This window comes from Aquarana catesbeiana, linkage group LG02, assembly GCF_042186555.1.
Source record: "Aquarana catesbeiana isolate 2022-GZ linkage group LG02, ASM4218655v1, whole genome shotgun sequence".
In the NCBI taxonomy this organism is placed as follows: domain Eukaryota; kingdom Metazoa; phylum Chordata; class Amphibia; order Anura; family Ranidae; genus Aquarana; species Aquarana catesbeiana.
In genome coordinates, this window is record NC_133325.1 from 287,797,454 (window position 1) to 287,820,519 (window position 23,066).

The following is a 23,066-nucleotide window of genomic DNA, read 5'->3' on the forward strand; positions in this document are numbered from 1 at the left end:
ATTATGCCTTTCCTTTATGTCCCCCGTCCTGTCCATGGCACTGAACCAAACCACCAAGACCCCAGCCCCTGAGCACTCTGATGTCATTGTATTGCAGATGTCCCAAGATAAGGAGTAAATGCCACGTCAGACATCCTTACCACAAGGACAGATCCAGTGGTCACACATCACCACCCAGGGGAAGAGCTTGCATGTGCCTGGCCCATAACATAGGCCTGCTTATGGATCATAAGACCCCTTTTGTCCAAAAGACGCCAGCCTGACTGGGAATTTATACGGAATCATTCATGGGTCATCAAATCATTCCCTGCATCTATTACCTTTTGTACCACCCCTCTCCCTTTTAGAATGTAAGCTCTATGAGCAGGGCCCTCCAGTCCCTTCTGTATTGAACTGTACTGTGGTTGTGCTGTCCCCCCTCCTACATTGTAAAGCGCTGCATACACTGTTAGAGCTGTAAATACTACATTTTTCTGTATATCAGATACTTCAGTGTTCAGTTTATAATTCCATATAAGAGATTGCGATATCATCTTTAGTACCCTAGGATGACAGGTATTAGCTAAGTACTATTCTATTATATTTACATTTTTTGGAAATCCTTCTATGGACTGACTAAAAATATATTCTGACACTTTTAAAGATAGTAATATTAATATTCCCATCACAAACATTCCTGGAAAAGACTCAGAGGTAGTGGGTGCTGCAGCAACAACCAGGTGGAGACTGGAGACATCACAAGTCAATGTCAACATTTTCGGAGCTGCGCAGGACCCCTTCACATGCCTGACGAAGGGTTCCTCTGTGGCTCCAAAATTTGCACTTTATCCTTTGTAATGTGATCATTCTTCAATAAAATTTTCAGATGACATTGGATGATCTGTGGTGTGCTGGCAAACATGTATATTGACTTTTACAGATAGTTTGTCTCTGTGGCAGTTCTTTGCAATCATATTGTCTTGTACCCTATTTGGTTCCCTCTTAAAATATTGTGTCCTTTGATAAAACATGACACTTTGCTGAAATCTAGGAGGCTATTTTTTTTGTTATATGTCTATCTTCTATCCAACATAAATGTAAGTAAATACTAGTGCTTGCTATTTATGATTTGATTAAAAAAAATATGTACTGTATAGTACTAGTATTTCATCATACATTATTCCTCCTTAATCACCTGAGGAAGTGATTTCATTTCATGATATGCATAGAGAAAATATAGTCCCACTACAATGCATACTGTATTAAACCTACTGTATATGGTTAAGTACAATATTTGTAGGGCCTTATATTTTTATGTTGCCTCATTTATTGTATATCTGTTGTGTGCTGCACTTCAATAGCTGATCCACAGTTTGTGAGCCAATCAGTCTGCTAAACATTGCTGTCCTAGGAATTTACAAAGGTTTCTGTCCGTGATCAATTCTTTTTTCCTGAACACATTCATTTAGACTTGTTGAAGTGGCAAAGTTGTTCTTTAAAGCAGAACCTGTTTTTAACCCATCTGCTGCTGCCTCTGGTGCTTAGTAAAAAAAATGGTGCTGCTTTTTAGATTTGTTTTGCTTTCTTTCGCAAGATGGGCTTCTGAATTTTTATTAAAGGGCATTGAAACAGGCTCACTTTCTGTCTGTAAGTTGTCCTCCACAAGAATTACTCAGTATCTTGGACATGCCCCCAGGGCTTTAGAGGATATTAATCTCTGCTGTTGTGTCCTATGTGGTGCACAAAATTTCCAAAGAGCCAGTTTCATCTGGATAGAAACAGTTATTGCAGATCCCACCCCCTATGCATACTAAATCCGGGGCCTGGGACAGTTTATTATACATTGTTGTGTTGCTCTTCAAATGTGAATGCAGTATTGCTTCTCAGTGAGCAGAACTGACTCGCTGTGTTTCTTAATGTATAAAGGGAGAAATGGAAATTTGATCCTCTTAGGGGACTTTAAAGGGGACACCTACTCATAAGTAATAGAGTATAATAAAGAGTATAGTAGATGTAGGTATGATTGCAAAAGTTTGGGTGTTTATTGGGGTAAGGATACGGGTAAATAGGGGGTACAATAGATTAGGCATGAGGTACAGGATACAAGTTATAAACATGGAAACATGGCAATACAACATGCAAAAAGATCTACAATCATGGGACTCCAGGTGTGTATGGAGCACACACCCAGAGAGTACCCGACGCTTTTTGAGATAAAACTCTTCCTCAGGGGTGTCTGATAGGGATCAGCAAGCACAGAGGTATGTCATATTATGTTGCTTGGAGGGCATGTGTTACTGTTTTGTATCCAATGAAGCACTCAAAAGAAAGGGGGGGGTTTTTTGGTTTGGTTAGGGGGATAAAAAGACACACCACTGGACCTCCACGGATCGTTCGCCCCCAGTCCACGTCAGGCCCGTGACACCCAGAACCCGGCGGGGCAGCCTGAGAGAGAGCTCCCCAGCAGAGGACGCCACAGAGCCACCGTAGAAAAGAGTAATTGAAGTATGCTCCAATCTGGAGAGGGCCGAAAGAGGGCCCTTGCAGGCAGGAGACTGCAGGTCTCCAGAGGAGGGGTCTTGGTATTTCTTGAGGTCCGGCCTGATGAGCAAATGCACTGGTCCTGTGTGCTGTCCCAGACTGTATGCATCCGATTCCCTATGAGGGTAGCGGTGCCCCAGGGGGTGTGATGGCAGTGTGGGAGCAGTGGAGATGAATGCTCCAACAGGAGGTCCAGGCCAGGAGGTCCAACCTGGTGGTTGTAGCAGCGGCAAGCGGCGATGTGTGCCACACATCGCCGCTTGCCGCTGCTACAACCACCAGGTTGGACATCGCCGCTTGCCGCTGCCTGGCCTGACGTGGACTGGGGCGAACGATCCGTGGAGGTCCAGTGGTGTGTCTTTTTATCCCCCTAACCAACCAAAAACCCCCCCCCTTTCTTTTGAGTGCTTCATTGGATACAAAACAGTAACACATGCCCTCCAAGCAACATAATATGACATACCTCTGTGCTTGCTGATCCCTATCAGACATCCCTGAGGAAGAGTTTTATCTCGAAACGCGTCGGGTACTCTCTGGGTGTGTGCTCCATACACACCTGGAGTCCCATGATTGTGGATCTTTTTGCATGTTGTATTGCCATGTTTCCATGTTTATAACTTGTATCCTGTACCTCATGCCTCATCTATTGTACCCCCTATTTACCCATATCCTTACCCCAATAAACACCCAAACTTTTGCAATCATACCTACATCTACTATACTCTTTATTATACTCTATTACTTATGAGTAGGTGTCCCCTTTAAAGTCCCCTAAGAGGATCAAATTTCCATTTCTCCCTGAAAAATTTGGGATGTGGGTCCACCTTACTCAATAGACCAACATCGCACTGCCACCCCATATTTGACTTAATGTATAAAGTGATATTGTATGCTTTATTATCATCTTATACAGGAACAGAAAGGGGTATGTAAGGAACGTTTAGACTAGTGTCTTGTACTGTGCAATGTGATCTGTACTGCAAACAAATGTAACACACAGCATCTGATTTACTGTCTTCTACTGTTCAAATTTAATCGAGGCTGTATGTATTAGTTTAGATAGGCATAATGTCTGCTAAATGTCAATCAGTGTTGAGTGGGCATTACTGCAGTGATGTACTGGTTCAACCTGACCCCTCTCACATGCCAATGCACAGCAGGATGAGAAGACCAAGGATGGTCAAGTGACTTCTTTTTTCTCTCCATTTTGAAGTAGAACACCTTTAGATAAATGTGGAAATTGGGTAAGAAAGCTGCTCAACATACAGGAGGCAGTAGTAAAACATAGATTTCTGCAGACTGGAGTTCTGTTTAAATCCTGGTTGCCTTTTAGGAAAACGGTGTGAATTGCTGCAGATCAGACACGCAAACAATGTAATAAAGTGGTGATTCCTTTCATTCAGTCATTTGTCGATTTTGTATATTTAAAGATCTCTGTAAGTTGAATTGTGATGTTTAACTGACCAATTGTCAAAGATCTGGCTATTCTGTGCCTTATGTATACTTTTTAATCCTGTTGAGGATCAAATCACTGGTTATAGGTTGATTGCATACAGGGCAGCTGATAAGCCAGTACAACCAGTCCTGTTGTACAGGGCCTGGCCAGCGGGAGGGCCCATGCAGCTTCAAAGACAGTTCAGTAGAGAAAAACAAAAAAAACACTTTCTAATTTACACCCCCGCTTAGCTACTCCTACTAGTTTAGGGGGTGTTGTGTTAATACCATGGTCATAGCATAAAGAGGTGCAGGAGTTTCCAGACCACACCCCTCTGCTGCTCTCATTGGCTGGAGGAGAGAAGTCTGAGGATTAGCAGCGTGGGACAGGAGCTTCTGAGTTAAGAGACACGCTGCTGTGCAGGAGAGTTCTCTCTAATTTGTTCTCTCATATGGGAACAGATTAGAACAGGCACACTGACACTGCATCTGGCCTGGGAGGTGATGGAGGGGCTCTGATGCGATGGAGGGGCTCTGATGCGATGGAGGGGGCTCTGCTGTGGTGGAGGGGGCTCTGCTGTGATGGAGGGGGCTCTGGTGTGATGGAGGGGACTCTGCTGTGATGGAGGGGGCTCCGCTGTGATGGAGGGGGCTCTGCTGTGATGGAGGGGGCTCTGCTGTGATGGAGGGGGCTCTGCTGTGATGGAGGGGACTCTGCTGTGATGGAGGGGACTCTGCTGTGATGGAGGGGGCTCTGCTGTGATGGAGGGGGCTCTGATGTGATGGAGGGGGCTCTGATGTGATGGAGGGGGCTCTGATGTGAAATGGGGGACTCTGTCTATTGTTCTACTGACTGACCCCCCACATCTTCTGTCAGTTATACTGACTTTGCTGCATACTGTTAATATAATGCACATAAATAAACAGATTGTAAGTTTACAAAGTAAGACATGGGCACCTCTTGGCATCATTAACCTCTTCCCACCCATCTCAGCCCTTTCACTGGATCTTAAGGCAGGGGGCGGGGGCAGGGGTGGGGTTAAGGGTGGGGCTGAAGGGGGCCCCGTCAGGTAGGCTGCACTGACAAATATCATCCTATCTATATTATCATAATTTGAGTATTTTTTATTTGGTAGTGTATTGATATTTTTAATGTAGACTCTATCTTTCCTCAGCAAAGCTGTGTGAACCTGCTGACTGACACTGTGTAGCAGAAGCAGGCCACCTGTAGACATGTTAAAAGTAAAGGACAACACTAGTAAGTATCATTTTAGTTCTAATTTCTTTTTCTTTTTTTACATTAGTTATAAGGATGTTTTTAGCTCGTCATCAGCTGCGGCATAGAATGAATATTAAACAAAATGAAGTTACTTGCATAGAAGACTTTCTTCTGTCTGTAGAGCAGACGGGGCAACAAACCTACAGTTCCCTGGTTATCCAAAATGCAGCTGACATTGCTCGAGAAAAAGACAGACTTCACTCTGATTCAGAGGCTGCTAGCAACACAACAGTACTGGCTTTGGATAAGGAAGTCAATCCAAACAGGTAAATGGTTACAGGATATGAAAGAACGCAACACCTGTAGATAAAAATAATGAAGAAGATTTATTTGCTATTCATAAATTTGAAAATTTGAAAATCAGTTTATCTGAAATGTGGCTGCTTGACCACCAAGCACATTGTAAGGATATGCCCATATTTTAGTTTGGCAATTTTGACTAATTTCTAATATATAAGGCAAGCATCAAAGACATTTTCATTGGTTCACCTTTTTTTTACTTTAAATGTTACAGCAATGCCCTTACTGAAATTGTATTCTAGGGTTCCATTATATCTATATCACTGCCTACAGAATTTCTTTGAAATTTGGGGATAATCCGCATTAAATAAGAGTTGGCTTAAAAAAAGATTCAGAAATTACTGTTTTTTAATATTCGGCTCCCATTATCTTCATTGGGATTTGGATTCAGCACTTGCAATTCGGTCATGTTTGCATGTTGTTCACAAACATAACAAATCAGCGAAAGCTGTAATTTTGCTGGAAATTTTAACACACTTTATTTCTTCGTAAATGTAATTGTTTCTGTAGTACGTTGTATATATTACAAAGTTTTTTCACTTCACAGACAGCTTCATGGCATCCCCTTGGCATGTTATTTAGTATTATTAATTATTAATAATATTAAGTGTTAATAAAATCCCTGCTCCTCGCCAAATTCAAATTTTAAAAAAAATTATTACTTTGTTACATATCCCTCAGGGCAGTGCCAAGCCATTTTTTGACAATCCTCTACATATTGGTCCAGAAAATGGCCATTACTGTTTTTTAACCTTCAGCTCCAATTGAATTTGGATTCGGCACCTGAACCTTTCGTCATGTTCAATGAACCTGTCTCTAACCAAACCCAGGTACATTCAACTGATCACAAATTATAAGCTGAGTTTTTCTGTTCAAGTAAAGTGAAAAGTTTGAATGGCAGATGGTAAAAGGTTAGGTAAAAGCTCAATTAAAAACAGTGAAGTTTAAAAAAAAAAAAAAAAGCCTCATCAGATATTGTTGTTACCCTAGGACATACATTAAAAAAAAAAAAAAACAAGCAGAGACAAGGACAGGGCTGGCTAAAGCATACTAAATGCATATTGTCTTGGCTATTACCTTTCTGTAATTATATTGCATATTCCTGCGTTCTCTACTCAGTACTCTTGTAAAAAGAAAATAAAGAATTTATTAAAAATATAAAAAAAAAACAATCATCCAAGCTACAAATAATAAAAAAGTTTGCTCTAAATAACAATGCCTAAATAGAAGCATGGTTCCTATTTCATAGGGGTGTCCACACTGGGACATCAATTCATTTCACTCCCATCTAAGGGCAGTTCATTTATTTGGCTACAGTTGTATGCCATTGACAAAAAGGGCAATGGAATTTCTTAGCTAGCCACATAAAGATCTGGTCTGATCATTCTCAATCATTTTAGCTAAGTATATGTCACTGTCAAGTAAGACAGATTGAAACAATGGTATTAATAATGGTGTCTATAGTGGCAATCCTGAGAACAGTGCTGAAGTGGAGACAAATGAGACACCCAGGTTGCTGAGCTGGCATAGGTGTAGATTTTACATTTTATAGTTAGATTTTTTGAAAGCTGAACTCTGGGCAAACAAAAATGAAAGCAGCTCTGTAAAAATTAGCTTGATAAATTGTTTTTATTTAACATGTGAGCAGTGTAAGGTTCCTAATTTGACTTGATATCAGCCTCTTACAGTACTTGTATAGCAAAACTCAAGGCAGGGGAAAAATGAGCACAGGAAACTAATAGGATGTGTCGCAGTGCAAGGAACATGATGATAGGAGGAGAGAGCAGAGTTGACAGAGAGTGTGCTTATTGCTGTTCTGCTTCTCCTTTCATTGTCCAGTTAAGTGAAAGTGAAACTGCAATGAAGAAAGAATAGGTCCACTCCCATGCCAGACAGGACTATCTGGTGTGGCAGATCTGTCTGAATATCAGGGCTGAATTACTATTATTATATAGGATTTATATAGCTCCAAAAGTTTGCGTAGCACTTTACAACATAAAGGGAGATAATACAGCAACAATACAATTCAATACAAAAGGATTAGGAGAGCTCTGCTCCTGGGAGCTTACAATCGAATAGAGAGGGGCTGGTGGAACAAAAGGTAACTGTGAGGGATGAACTGATGGGAGAAATAGAAAATTTGGTTGTTAGCTGAAGGCAGGGTAGGCTTCCCTGAAAAGATGAGTTTTAAGGGAGTACCTAAAAGTAGACAGAGTAGAAGATAGCTGGACAGATTGGGGTAGGAGTTCCAGGGGGTTGGAGAGGCTCTGGAGAAGTCCTAGATATGAGCATGGGAGGAGGAAACAAGGAAGCTAGAAAACAGGAGGTCTTTACGGTTTGGGTGATATTTGGAGACAAGAGTGGTGATGTAGCTGGATAGCTAGACATAAAAATCTTTTTGACAGTTATAACAACTCTCATAGGTGTATTTCATCTGTCTAGTTAGCTGTTTTCCAGAATTCAATTCTAAAGTTTTGTAAGCAATACCATTGGAAATTCTCTTTATTTTAGAAATGAAGACATGGGTAAAAGGATGTTGAAAAGCACCTTTGGAGGATACCGTTCTACACCTAACTTGTTTCATTCAGATTCCATTACAATTCCACTAAGTGTGGGTAGCTTGGCACAGTCTGCACCTGGAACATCTGGCAGATCCATGTCTCTGCACACAGTTTTAAGTTTAGATGACAGTGGTAATCTACAGTCACCTCGAAAACAACCTCCTCCAAAACCAAAGAGAAACCCTACTACAAGATTAAGCGCTTCTTATGAAGCTGTTAGTGCGTGTCTTATTGCTGCAGCTAAGGATCTTGATAATGATGGTGAGAACTATTTCCATGGACTTTTAAGAATATACAGCACAAGTAGTCATGTAGCATCAATAGTTAAAATTAAAACTACTGAAACACAATGTATGTTGTTGTTACACAATTTATGTTTGTTTTAGAACAATAAAATGTTCATTTGAAAGTAATGTAATTATTTGATAAGTTGCTTTTCAAGTATGCATATAAATAAAGGGTTGGGGTAAGGTTTGACTAGAAGAGTGCTTTGAATATAGTATAGCATAATTAACCACTTCAGCCCCGGAAGGATTTGCCCCCTTCCTGACCAGGCCATTTTTTGTGACACGGCACTGCGTCGCTTTAACTGGCAATTGCACAGTCATGCAATGTTGTACCCAAACAATATTTATGTTCTTTTTTCCCCACAACTAGAGCTTTCTTTTGGTGGTATTTGATCACCTCTGTGTTTTTTTTTTTGTTGCGCTATAAACACAATATTTTGTACTTTTTGCTATAATAAATATCCAAAAAAAAAAAAAAAAGTCTTCATTAGTTTAGGCCGATATGTATTCTTCTACATATTTGTGGTAAAAAAATTGCAATAAGCAGATATTAATTGGTTTGCACAAAAGTTATAGCGTCTACAAAATAGGGGATAGATTTATGGCATTTTTATGTATTATTTTTATGGCGGTGGTCTGCAATTTTTATCGGGACTGCAACATTGTGACGGATATGTTGGACACTTTTGACACTTGTTTGGGACCAGTGACATTTATACAGCGATCAGAACTAAAAATAGCCACTGATTACTGTATAAATGTCACTGGCAGGGAAGGAGTTAACACTAGAGGGCAAACAAGGGGTTAACTGTGTTCCCTCGTGTGTGTTCTAACTGTGGGGGGCATGTGGCTGACTAGAGGAGGGGAGAGATCATTGTTCCTACTTAGTAGGAACACACAATCTCTCTCCTCTCAGCTGACAGAACTGGGATTTATGTGTTTACACACACAGATCCCAGTTCTTGCTCTGTCACAAGTGATTGCGCGCGCCTGCTACAGCATCTTAAAGAGCCGACGTATAGCTATGACAGCTCACGCAGGGGAGCCAACCTGCCACAGTATAATTGCAGCTGCTGGTCGAGAAGGGGTGAAACCCACTTTCAGGTTTTCTTTTTGTTTTTTTAATCTGTGTCTCTTTTAGGAGATTTGTCTTTGCGTCCTGCCTTCTACAGCCAACAAGAAATGAAAGGAGATTTCCCTAAAGTAGTAAAAATTCACTCTTAGACAGTTGTCGCAGGAACAAATGCCCCAATTGGAAGGTTTCCCTTTTTCTCCTATTCTGGTGATAACTCAGAGTTCTGGGTTTTCCCATTACTTTGGGTTTTTCCCATTACTTTGTATCCTCCTAATTGTGGCCACCAATGCATGAAAAATGGAGTGAGTTTCCCTAGTTGGATTATAGACAGCAGTAAAAGCCTAACAGGGGTTCTTAGGAAGCACTACTTTATTAAAAAAAAAAAAAAAAATTTTGGCTTTAGACACACTTTAATACATGTTTTAAGGTTTGCTTATCATCTGTCCTCTCATCTCACTCATTCTCTCTTCTCCTCCTCCCTGTCTTCCTTTTCTCTCTCTCCTTCTTTCTTTCCCTTTTCTTCTTCTCCCTCTCTTCTGCTCACTCTATTCCCCTTCCCCTTCTTTCTTACCCCCTCTGTTCTTCTCTTTCTGTTCTATCACTTCTGTTATCCTCCTCTTTATATTCTCTTCCTCCCTCTTTCTTAAACTAGTATATTGTTTTCCTGTTTTAGCTCTCTATCGGCCAAGACCGCATAGTGATGATTACAGCACCATGAAAAAAATTCCACCACCAAAACCAAAGAGAAGTCCCAATACAAAGCTGAGTGGCTCCTATGAGGAGATATCTGTCCATAGATTTGGTGAAGTGAAATCATTAAGTGTGCTAGTCAGAAAATGCAGTCGGGATATGGGAATCATGCAAAGAGCTGCCTCTGCAGATGGACCACATCCAGGGATGTTATCTGTATATATGTCACAGGAAGAAGATGATAATGAACCTGTGTATATAGAAATGGTTGGTAATGCTAAGAAGAGTTGTCCACACGAAGCCTGCAGTCCAGAACAAGGAGAAGCTGTATATGAGGAAATGAAATATTTCAATCCTGATCAAATAAATAGAAACACTGTGCAGACCAGTGCCTCACAAACTTTTTTGTCAAATATGAACTTAGTTGATGGCTGTGCCATAAGTAAAAAAGTGGATGGCCAGTGCAGGGAAACGTATGACATACCAGCTCCATTTCCAAACCTCCTTCCTCATCGACCTCCTCTGCTGGTATTTCCTCCTGCCCCAGTTACTTGTTCTCCTGCATCTGATGAGTCCCCCTTGACTCCATTAGAAGTAATAAAACTTCCTGTACTTGAAACCAACATAAACTTTTCTATACAGCCGGAATGCTCAAGTCCAATATCTCCTCAGTGTGCAAAATATCAAAAAGGGGACAGTGAAAGACCATCATCACCAGCACAGAGTGCACTTTGTGTTACAAGCAAGATGTCCCCACCTTCTACGCCTCCATTGCAACCAACCTCCGCTTCTTACAGTTCGACTACACACTTTACTTTTCCCACTGAGACTCCATATGCCTTGTTAGTTAATTCTACAAAGAGGTCTCTTCATACAGATACTCTAAAAACGCTTTGTAGACCTAGTCCTTCTGTAACTGATAGTTCTTCTAGCACAGTGACCAAATTGCCCTTTTCTTCACCGGTAAAAATTCCAAGGACTATTCAAACTAAATCTCCTTCTGTGTTTCCAGCCAGTGTAACCAACATTAGCAATGTGACAAGTCCTCTGGATGAGCTAACAACCCTCTTTAACTCAGGGAGGAGTTTACTGAGAAAATCGGCAGCTGGCAGGAAAATTCGTGAGCTGGAAGGTATGAAAGAAATACAGTGACTTTTTTGTAAAATTTTGATATTAATTTTTACTTTATTTGACACTTCAAGATTGATTCTCAAAAAATAATGCAGCAGTTGCACAATGTAGATAGTCAAGTTTAATTTTTCATATAAGGCAAAATATCTAAATTATTTTACTATAATTTTCTCCAATGTTTGTAATTTCGTATTTATGCAATTTATTACATTATTTGAGTGCCATTGGTTGTGTGCCTTCAGGCTCAAGTGACACAAATCTAGCCCTGATAATCTATTGTTTGCTGTGGTAAATTATATTTTTATATTATACTGTATATTCCATTAGGAATTCTTTCAGTCAGCTTTAACTCTTTAATTTAAAAATTACACCTGTATCCCAGACCTAGTATGCTGGGTATTTCAGCAACTGCAAGGCCTTTTGTTCCCACCAATGCCCAGGAAGGCAGGGTTAATAAAATGTTTACAAGTTGGATAGACATGTATGGCTGACTGTAGATGCTTTTCATATGCTTTGTGCCATGAATTTGTATTGAGATAACCCCTCTGCTCCATATACACTTTTGCAGAGGCATCTATGAATCATTACACTAGACTTTACAGGTTTCGTTCCACATATTTATCAAGACTGATTGGCTGGATGAGCCCAGTGTGTTGGAGGAATACCAGCCTGTTAAATTACAAAATCAATCTTTCCGAATTTAAATTGCTGAACATTAATATTCCCACCTAATGATTGCCCACCATACTTTCAAACTTCCACTTTAATATGACAACTCAGAAAAAAATGCAATACCTTGGAGTCCATGTCACCCTGGCATTTTCAGACATTTTTCAGGTGAAATCCCCCTCCCTTAACAACAATAAAACAAGACCTTAAAAGATGGAAAATTGAGATATGCACTTAATGTGACAAAGGCAACATGCTGCAAATGAATAGAATGCCCCTTAATACTGCAAATGCTCCCCTATGACAATACATCCTACTTTTCTCCACTCTATTAAAAATGAATTTATAAATTTTTGGGGGGGGGCAAAAAAAGAAAACATTCAGCATAGCACACTACATACTTTGCTTGCCAAGGGGACTTGGATTTCAAGACTATGTGCGCTATGATCAAGCCATACACCTTGCACAAATATTTGACTGCTGCAAACATTCAATGTTTAACAAATGAGTAGCTATAGAACAGGAAGCCTCCAACATCCCTCTGTCAGCCTTACATAGATCTTTAAAAATCTTCCTCTTGGAGTTTAATTTCCCTGTCTGATAGGCACAACACTAAAGGTAGAACAAGCAATTAAATTTTTTTGTCTCTCTCATTTATATACTTCACTAATGACACCAGTCATGGGGAACCCAGATTTCTCCTTGCATGCAAAACTGGCAATACCTAGTTGGCAACAAAATTAGACTTTATCACTTCCCAAGGGTCCTCATGACCTATATCTGAGATACAAAAAAAATGGTTCCCCTCTAAAGAGATGGCGAGCCATACAAATGTGACATTCATCAATTTCTTGAAAACCCTGACTTCCTTGAAAACTTGTGCCCAGACCCTAAGCCCTCTTTTATTCACTTGCTGATGACTGCTATCCATGGTTCTGAAACTGTATAAACACAGTTCTGTACCATAAATTGAGAATAATTGTAATCCAATAGTAAACTGAATGACCGCACTCCAGAATGCAAGGAAAATGCTTTATTGCGTAAAATCATCCAACACCAAAAAATATTTTTACAGCAGCATCATGATTTACATGGAGGAGAGCATGGTTGATGCGTTTCACAAATTTATTCGCTTAGTCATAACCAATAAAACCACAGCACACTAAAAAATATCCTTTTTTATTTTGTTAACTGTTTACCGTTCCAGATTGGATCAAAGCCAAATATAGGCAATAATGGTAATGGAACTAGGTGAATCCTGTTTAAAATCGGCAAAAACCATTGATACAGAGAATGTGGAAAATTGGTTGAAAATGGGTAAATGTTGTGCCCAGTTCTCTTTGAATTAATGTTAACAACACCTCATTGACTCACATTGGATTTAATATTTTGTTTACTCAGATCAGTAGACACAAACTTACTGTGAAAGTGAAAACAGATCTCTGCAAAATAGTTTAAATTCATTACAATGAAAAATACTAAATAACTGATGTCATAAGAATACATCTTCCTTTCAAATGACACAGCTAAATCATCACTGGTGTTGACAATTCTTTCCCATAAACGCATAGGGGGTTAATTACAAAAGGCAAATCCACTTTGCACTACAAGTGCAAACTACAAGTGCAAACTACAAGTGCAAAGTGCACTTGAAATTGCACTGAAAGTGCACTTGGAAGTGCATGTGGTGGTGTCCCTCGCACTATAAAGAGTAAAGGAATATGTCTAGATCTTAATAAAGATATATAGTAAATAGATAGACAGAGCAAACGAAATGTGTAAAATAATATGCGTGAATGTAAGGTGATGATGTCTCTAAGGACTGCAGCAAAGTCTAAAGTGTTCACACTACACTCAACAAACTAAAGACGGTAAAGGGACTTCGCGCTTCAAACCTATCACATGAATAAGTGACGGTATTTTGACCTATAAAAAGTGCAGCTATAGTGACTAAAAACATAAACATCAACTGTGAGTAAACACAACAGTGAATAAACACACACAATAGTCAACAAAATAATCCGAAAGTGCTAATGACACAGATGCTCTTTATAAGTGAAAAGTTCATAATGTTCTCTTCTTAAATAAAAGTTCAAAATAATATGTAACTGTAGCTGGGATCCAGTATGTGGGACAATACAGATAATCTTTTAATGGGGGGTCCGGTGAATCCGGGCTCTCTAATCTCTCACCTTAAAAAAGCGAATATAGGCATCAGGTGTCTGCTTTAGAAGGTCCTGTGTGGTGCAGTACATTTAGTGATCCGGGTAATGTGCCTCTAGTGGTTGGATAATCCTCCCGGTGTACACATGCCTATACAAGTAGAGAGAAGGAGAGAGGAGGGAAGGAGGGGTTGCCCATCTTGGGCATGCCCCTTATTAAATACCTTGGAATGTCTTCTTTCCAAAAAGGGGTCATTTCAATGTGGTTGGATAATCCTCCCGGCGTACACATGCCTATACAAGTAGAGAGAAGGAGAGAGGAGGGAAGGAGGGGTTGCCCATCTTGGGCATGCCCCTTATTAAATACCTTGGAATGTCTTCTTTCCAAAAAGGGGTCATTTCAATGACCCCTTTTTGGAAAGAAGACATTCCAAGGTATTTAGTAAGAGGCATGCCCAAGGTGGGCAACCCCTCCTTCCCTCCTCTCTCCTCCTCTCTACTTGTATAGGCATGTGTACGCCGGGAGGATTATCCAACCACTAGAGGCACATTACCCGGATCACTAAATGTACTGCACCACACAGGACCTTCTAAAGCAGACACCTGATGCCTATATTCGCTTTTTTAAGGTGAGAGTTTAGAGAGCCCGGATTCACCGGACCCCCCATTAAAAGATTATCTGTATTGTCCCACATACTGGATCCCAGCTACAGTTACATATTATTTTGAACTTTTATTTAAGAAGAGAACATTATAAACTTTTCACCTATAAAGAGCATTTGTGTCATTAGCACTTTCGGATTATTTTGTTGACTATTGTGTGTGTTTATTCACTGTTGTGTTTACTCACAGTTGATGTTTATGTTTTTAGTCACTATAGCTGCACTTTTTATAGGTCACAATACCGTCACTTATTCATGTGATAGATTTGAAGCGCGAAGTCCCTTTACCGTCTTTAGTCACTTGGAAGTGCAGTCGCTGTAAATCTGAGGGGTAGATCTGAAATGAGGGGAAGCTTTGCTGATTTTATTATCCAATCATGTGCAAGCTAAAATGCTGTTTTTTATTCTCCTCGCATGTCCCCCTCGGATCTACAGTGACTGCACTTCCAAATGCACTTTTAGTGCAATTTCAAGTGCACTTTGCGCTTGTAGTTTGCACTTGTAGTGCAAAGTGGATTTTCTTTTAGTAAATAACCCCCATAGTTAGTTAAACTGAGATTATTGTATGTAGTTAAGGGGTTTCCAGTGATTTTAGTATAAATACACATTTACCTTGATTCTGACTCACCAGAAGTTGGATCTTATAGTCCACCTTCTGGTGAGTCAGAATCAATGTATAAACATCAGAATTGGGAAGCGCAGATCCAGGAGGTGACAAGGAATCAACTGGGGATGGAATCCATGTGAAATTTAAAACTGTTTATTGCTGATAAAACATTTAACCAATACACAGTACAAATGGGAAAAATCGTCAGAATGGCCAAACTCACTGTGATAGTGCCAGCAATGGAGCCAAAGGTCGTAGAGAAATGGCTGTCCTGCTTCCGTGAGGGCAATGGACAGAGTGGGCTGCAGACCAAAAATGGGAAGCATGGAAACGCTTTACAGCAGGTGGGAGTGGTGACCATATCCAAAGCCGGGCTACATCAGGGAGAGGAAAGGCTGAGCACAGATCCAGGAAGCATGATCACTTCATGACCAGAGTGGAAGATGACAGGACCACTGCAGCGGACAGTAAGACCAGAGATGGATGCTGGAGGGGCAGCGGGAATGAGGCTGAGCTGCAAGGTGTTTGGACACCACAGAACTCCTCTGCAGCCGTGTCACATGCTCCGACAGCAGGCAGACATCGGGAAAGCCTGATGGATCAAATGGTTTAGAGCAGGGGATGTGGTGTGTATCACAGCAAGTGCCAGAGCTTGAGAGGTATACGATCAGCAGCTCTGCCATCCCTCACTCTGGTCATACAGTGATTGTGCTTCCTGGATCTGTGCTCAGCCTTTCCCCTCCCTGATGTAGTTATGGTCACCGCTCTCAGCTGTTGGAAAGTGTTTTCAGGCTTCCCATTTTTGGTCTGCAGCCCCTTCTGTCCACAGCCCTCACAGAAGTGGGAAAGCCATTTCTCTACCACCTTTGACTCCATTGCTGGCACTATCATCGTGAGTTTGGCCATTCTGATGATTATACGCCTACACTATGAAGATAAAAGAACACATCAAGATCTGATTAAAAAGTACAAAATGGAATTAAAGAAATGTATCAAAAGTTATCAAATAAACCTTGAAATTCAGTTAAATCGCTAGTTAAGGGATGGAAAGAGTGTGGCATAGTCAAGGGGTGGAAAGAGTATGGCACAACTCTAAATCTACAAAGAACAGATAGTAAGGTAGTAAGTAAAGTACGGAATCATTAAAATAAGGAGGCTAGTGAAGGAGGCAATAAGGAGGCCTGTGAAATTCCTGAAAGAAATATAGACCTATATGGCTGAAATTGGTTAGACCAGTGGTTCTCAACCTCAGTCCTCAAGTACCCCCAACATTTCATGTTTTAAAGTTTACCTTTACTTTGCACAGCTGCCTTAAATCAATATCAATGACTTGGTATTGATAACAGCTATTTTATCTAAGCGAAGTTACCAAAACATGGCCTGTTGGGGGTACTTGAGGACTGAGATTGAGAACCACTGGGTTAGACTATGCACACAACTGTTGCCTGGCTACTTCACTAGTTGCTGCTTTGTGGATGAGAAACAAAATGAAATCCATTGTGTAATAAAACACACATGACATTAGTTTGCCATAAGAAAAATCCTAAGAGACCCTGAAGACAAGTTAGTCGAATATTCTATCATTCACCCCCCTTTTTTATCCTGGTGGCCACTGTCACCAAAACAGAAAGAGTAAATTCAAAATTTTGAAGTTGTCATCAGAACAAGTGAGGCTAAACCTGTTTGGGTGGCAAATGTACAAGAGCAGCATTTCTCTCACTTTGAAGTGGAATCTTCCCAATTGGACACACGGCAAAAAATAGCATGACAGGGCTTTTAATCATTCCCTACTTTATCCAAAACTGAAAAAAATGTATGGCTCTATATATACTTTCATAACACCAATGCTAATGTCCTGGAATAGCCAAGTCAGGATCCAGAGCTCAATCCAATATGAAATATGTGGCTGGATTGAAAAATACTATTTTCTCACAATCCTTATGCAACCTGACAAAACTTTGGCAGTTTTCCAAAGCGGAAAGAGGGATATTTTCAGTGTTTAGATATGTGAAACATATGCCTGTGCATTTTCTATGATTTTTAATTGTAACTAATTTAAATTACTTTGTAGATATATGTTTTCAATTTAGAATAGTCTATTTCTGTTGGTCAGTGTAATAAAAAAAATAAAATTAAAAAATAAAATAAACCCCTAAAGACACAACAAAAAAAGCAAATCTAAAGACTAACGATATGTAAATATAACTGTTTCTCCCCCCCTCCCCCAAGCTGATGCAGAAAATAATGGTCATTTTGTGAATGTATAGCCGGTTGCTGCAAAACAGTACACCTTTGTATTACATCCTTCATAGTATAATGAATATTATTTTATGCATCAGCTGGGGAAGGGGGGGTATTGACATTTTATATATGGCTGGAATTCCGCTTTAAGCCCTCTGTAGTTTAGTGTTCTATTAAGAAAAACCATTAAACCTTCCAGAGGTGTGAATTGTTAAATGTGGTTTTAGCGTCCTAATTTTAGTCTTTGTCATAAATATTTTGAATCAGAAAAGGGCTGGCGACTCGGATGCTCTTGAATAAAAGTCCTTTATTTGGGTACATGGGTACAGTCAAAACTGACGCGTTTTGGCTAAGAAGCCTTCATCAAAGCATACATGTTAAGTAAGCACTCCAGATGGGGCAGGTGCACCCTAATCAGAGCAATCAAAACAATTAAAACCACATGGAGAAAAGAAAGAGAGAAGCACAGCAGGCATATGAGGGACATAACATGAACAAATAAGGCATATTCAAATTGGTGCAATAAATGTATCAAACATTGCGATTATGTTAAAAAAAGAGATTTATGTCCATCCTATCATTCAAACCAAACGGTTTTCTAGTATTGAGGGTATGGATCCACCACACTTCACGTTTAAGCAAAATACGATGAGTGTCACCTCCTCTTGGGAGTCTTTTAACCTGTTCAGCACCAAAAAAGGAAAAAGTGTCACAATTACCATGATGGAATTCCTGGAAATGTTTTGACACATTTGAGATATTTTCAGCAATAATATTTGTAGTGTCATTCCTATGTTCCGAGATTCTAAATCTAACGGGTGTATAGTGCACCCAACATATTGTAGACTGCAGGCACTACACTGAATAACATATGCCACTGATTTAGAGTTGCAGTTTATGTTGTTTGATGGTATGTTTTCTTGGTAGAAAAAGAAAAAACAGAGGTGCTTTTTTTTATGTCTATGACACTGCCTACAGGTGTTGTGCCCACACATGTAGGAACCTACAGTGGAAAGCCAGGTCTGTGATTTGTTTGACTTCTGAAAGCAAAAAAAGCTGGGTGACAGCATACTTCCTAAACTGGGGGCCCTTTTACTGGAAAAATGGCAACCCCCCTGGATAACAGAGTACAGATCCTTGTCAGCATACAAAATGAGGAGATGTTCTTTAAGAATCACAATGATTTTGTTGTATTCTAAAGAAAATGTAGTGACAAAATTAACTTTATTTCTATTGTAATCACTACACTGTTTGTGTTTATTTGTGCCATTATTCTGAATCATCTCCACCCGATCTCTGTGAAATGCTATATTTTTACTTTTACCTATTGATCGTGTATTAAAGCCCCTTTTTTTGAGTCGCTTTTGAATCTCTGTGCGTTCTTGCAAGAGATCCTAAAACACCCATCTCCTTACCTTCATCCAATAAGTGTAACATTTTTTGTTGTATAGTTGTTGTGGGATCAGAACTGAGGGGGGAGATATGTGATGTGATCTTCCAGCTGCCTGAGTGCTTCCTGTTTGTAGCTAGCAGTATCTAGGATCTCTACAGTAACCTCCTTATCTGCCTGGCGAATCACTATGTCAGATCTAATTTTTAAGGCATTTAAGGATATGGTTTCTTGCTTTTTCAAATTAATTTTATTTCTATTATTGTCCTGTTGACACGATTCCTGCAATTTAACCAATTCTGATTCCACAACATTCTGAAACGAATCCACAATGTAATTTCTGTTTTGAACAGGGTAAAAATATTTATCCCCATGTTAATGTTTGATTCCTGTATACCAAAAGATCCTCCCTCTGATTCTGCTTGCAGACTCTCCAATACAGACCTTGCTACTAAATAATCAAATCTGAAGGAGGTGGTCTCATTTTAAACATTGTGACACACTGTGGATTCGCTATCAGAAGGTATATCCTTGAAATGTTTCCTAAGCATTAGGTTTGTTACAAAATGATTGATATCCAGTATGATGGAAAAAAGACAAAAATGTGTACTGGGGACAAAAGACAAACCCTTAGACAAAACAGAAAGTTCATGCTGGGATAATACAATGCCTGACAGGTTAAATACATTGTTAGAAAAGTCTGTACTTAGTTCTGTGTCTTCTTGGCTTTCCTTGGATATCTTCGGTAGCCTGTGTTGTTTGTATGATGACCCCCGCCTCATCCTCTTTTTCCTCTTTGATCCGGTGGCTCTGTTGATGTTTGAGGATTTGTTTCGGACTACTGTAATGGCTCCTCTCTGGAAAAAAATGAGCTGACTGAACCCAGAGGAGGCAGGAGACTGTTGTTCAGCTGTGTCAGAAAATTCTGACTGTGTATCCTCCGGTGAGCTGAAGTTAACTCTTCTGTCACCTCCTGATCCCTGTTCTTTTTAAGAATAGAGTGAGGGAAACTTTTATTTTTTGTACGTATGTAAACAATCCCATTTTCATAATCTTTTAAGTCCCGTAGATATTTCGATCTCTTGATCTCCATAATCTCAGTCTCTAAGTTAGAGATTTTGAGCTGAAGATTGGTATTGAGATCATTATATATAGAGAGCGATTGATATTGCAAAACACACTCCTTCAAAGAGACTATGTTCTTGTTGACATCTACAAGGAGTGTCTCTTCATATGATGAACTCAAACGCATTAAGTCAAATGAACATTTAGAGAGGATGTCATTCCATTCTGTGAGGAAAAGATCAGAGTAAACTGTAGAGGGAGATTTCCTAATCCGCAGACCTCTGGGCACCATACACTCTACAATATATTGCTGAAGACCTGTGCAATCCCACCAAAGCCGCATTTCTTTCTTCATTAGAGTTTTAAATTTTTCAAAAACGGACTTACATTGGGCTTCTGTTGTTAAGTCTTTGTCATCTTTAGTAAAGACTTGCGACAATTTGAACTGCCAGTCAGAAGATGTGAATGTTGCCTGCTTGCTCATTCTCCAAAACTGTACCCGATGCTGTATCCATAATAAATCATCAAATGATAAAAGAGCAACACTTAACACTTAAATAATAATGCAAAATGGGAAAAGCAAGAACGGGTAATGAAATAATAAATATTTTGGGTTGCAATAGGTTTTATACATGCCCTTCTTGTGCCGGCTTGATTGTTTATACAGTAGGTACAATATCTCACAAAAGTGAGTACACCCCTCACATTTTTGTAAATATTTTATTATATCTTTTCATGTGACAACACTGAAGAAATAACACTTTGCTACAATGTAAAATAGTGAGTGTACAGCTTGTGTAACAGTGTAGATTTACTTTCCCATCAAAATAACTCAACACACAGCCATTAATGTTTAAACAGGAGATTATTGTTGTTTTATTAATGTTTAAACCGCTGGCAACAAAAGTGAGTACACCCCTAAGTGGAAATGTCCATGTTGGGCCCAATTAGCCATTTTTCCTCCCCGGTGTCATGTGTCTCGTTAGTGTTACAAGGTCTCAGGTGTGAATGGGGAGCAGGTGTGTTAAATTTGGTGTTATCGCTCTCACTCTCTCATACTGGTCACTGGAAGTTCAATATGGCACCTTATGGCAAAGAACTCTCTGAGGATCTGAAAAAAAGAGTTGTTGCTCTACATAAAGATGGCCTAGAAGATTGGCAAGACCCTGAATCTGAGCTGCAGCATGGTGGCCAGGACCATACAGCGTTTTTTTTTTTTTTTTTAATCAGATTCTTTTTATTGATTTTTAAAACATAAGAAGAGAAAAAACTCTTCCTTAAAACAAAAACAAAAACATACATCAAATTACGTTACCAAGGACATATTATTATCCAAATATACAGTCAATCAGCTTATGTTTCCTGCAATTTTATGGTATATATAGGCTTACAATCAGTCTATGAAAACAAATCTTTACATATCTATACCAATTTCAGCTTTACCTCATATTTTCTATAATTAGTAAGTGTGTCCTTTTAGTACTTTGTACCCCTACTCCGCTCCCGGTCCTTCAACGGACAATCGGTCGGTGTAGAGGTACCTCTCCCCCCTAAACAATGGGGGGGGGGATAGTGTCTGCTTTCTTCTTTTAACTAATATATAATTAAAACCTTATAACTCGTCACCGCAGAGTAAGACAACTTCTCATCAAAATTATTGACAGTTTGATCTATATTCTGAGTCCCTATGACATCATAGTATCCTGTATCCATTCAATGTCTCACATTCCATGAGAGAATTGACTCAGTTCGCTTAGTCATTTGGTGCAGTTGCTAGTTGTGATCCAACCCCCGATATTGGAGGTCTGTGGCATATGAACTCAGATGATGCAGTATAAGTTCTGAAGTGTAGAAAATGTATTGCGTGACTTGTACCATGTGTCTCACTCTGCAGATTTGCAACCATCGACAAAGCAAACTTGCTTTGCGACAAAAATATATAGCGCCCATTCAACCAGGGCTTAAAAACGGAAAAAAGAAAAACAAACTGAAATAAAGTAACTTCCATTGGAAAGCCTTCCATTGGTGCCCCGCAGGGCGTTTGGTGGGGTAATAAAGAGGGCTGGGACCTTGTGCCCATAAAGTCCTAAACGATAGGGGTCACTGGTAAAATAAACCAAAAAAAAAAAAGTCAGTTGTGACTCTCTGCGGGCTCCATTTTATCTAAGGTGAGCATAAAGAATCAATGTACGGGGTTCATGCGTTGTGTCATCCTGGTTCATTTCCATGCACGGCTGCCTGCAAATGCCTCTCGTGTCTGTCCAGCCAATTGGTAGCCATCATAGGATTTTCAAAAAAGTGCACCGTGCCCTCAGCAACCACTCTCAACTTGGCAGGGTATAGCATAGAATATATCACAGAGAGAGCACGCAGTCTCTTTTTGACCTCAGTATATTTTGCTCTTTGTTTCTGCACAGCCGCTGAGAAATCAGGGTATATTGATACTCTGGCAACCTGAATTTCCATATTGGGTTTCTGTCTGGCCAAGCGAAGTATACTATCCCTGTCCTTGTAATGTAGTAATTTCAGCAAAAATGGTCTGTCGTTGCCCCCTGGTGGCGGTGGACAGAGTGGCACTCTATGGGCTCTTTCAACAGAAAAGAATGGTGTAAGGTTATTTCTCCCAAATGTGTCAGCTAGCCAGGTTTCAATAAAATCAGTGGGGTTTTTTCCTTCAGCTTTTTCAGGTATACCGACAATGCGAATATTTGACCTTCTCAATCTGTTCTCCATATCCTCCACTCTATTCACGGTTTCTGTGGCTTTAGCTGAAGTTATGTGAATCTCCTGAGCAAGAGGGGGTATATCATCCTCTAGTGTGCTCACTCTTCCCTCCAGAGCAGTGGCTCTCTCTCTTATTTTCTGCATATCTTGTCTTATGTGTAATATGCCTTCTTTCATGCTTTTGACTTCAATAGAGAGTTCAGTTAGTGAGGAGCCATAAGTGTGAACTGCAGTCAGTATATCATGCAGGGAAGGCTCAGAGTGCTCAG

General features: G+C 39.9%; 1 protein-coding gene across 5 annotated transcripts in view; it reads left to right on the plus strand.

Moving 5' to 3' along the window:
- The window catches only part of MYO16 (myosin XVI), a 669,347-nt gene that overhangs the window by 600,772 nt on the left and 45,509 nt on the right, over positions 1-23,066 (plus strand). For 4 of the 5 annotated variants that reach the window (XM_073614485.1, XM_073614486.1, XM_073614487.1 and 1 more), the window contains exons 30-32: positions 5,259-5,499; positions 8,045-8,355; positions 10,130-11,278. In XM_073614485.1, the coding sequence (XP_073470586.1) occupies positions 5,259-5,499; positions 8,045-8,355; positions 10,130-11,278 (1,701 nt within the window). The remainder of the gene's footprint in view (positions 1-5,258; positions 5,500-8,044; positions 8,356-10,129; positions 11,279-23,066) is intronic. The other variant, XM_073614488.1, reaches the window with a different exon arrangement.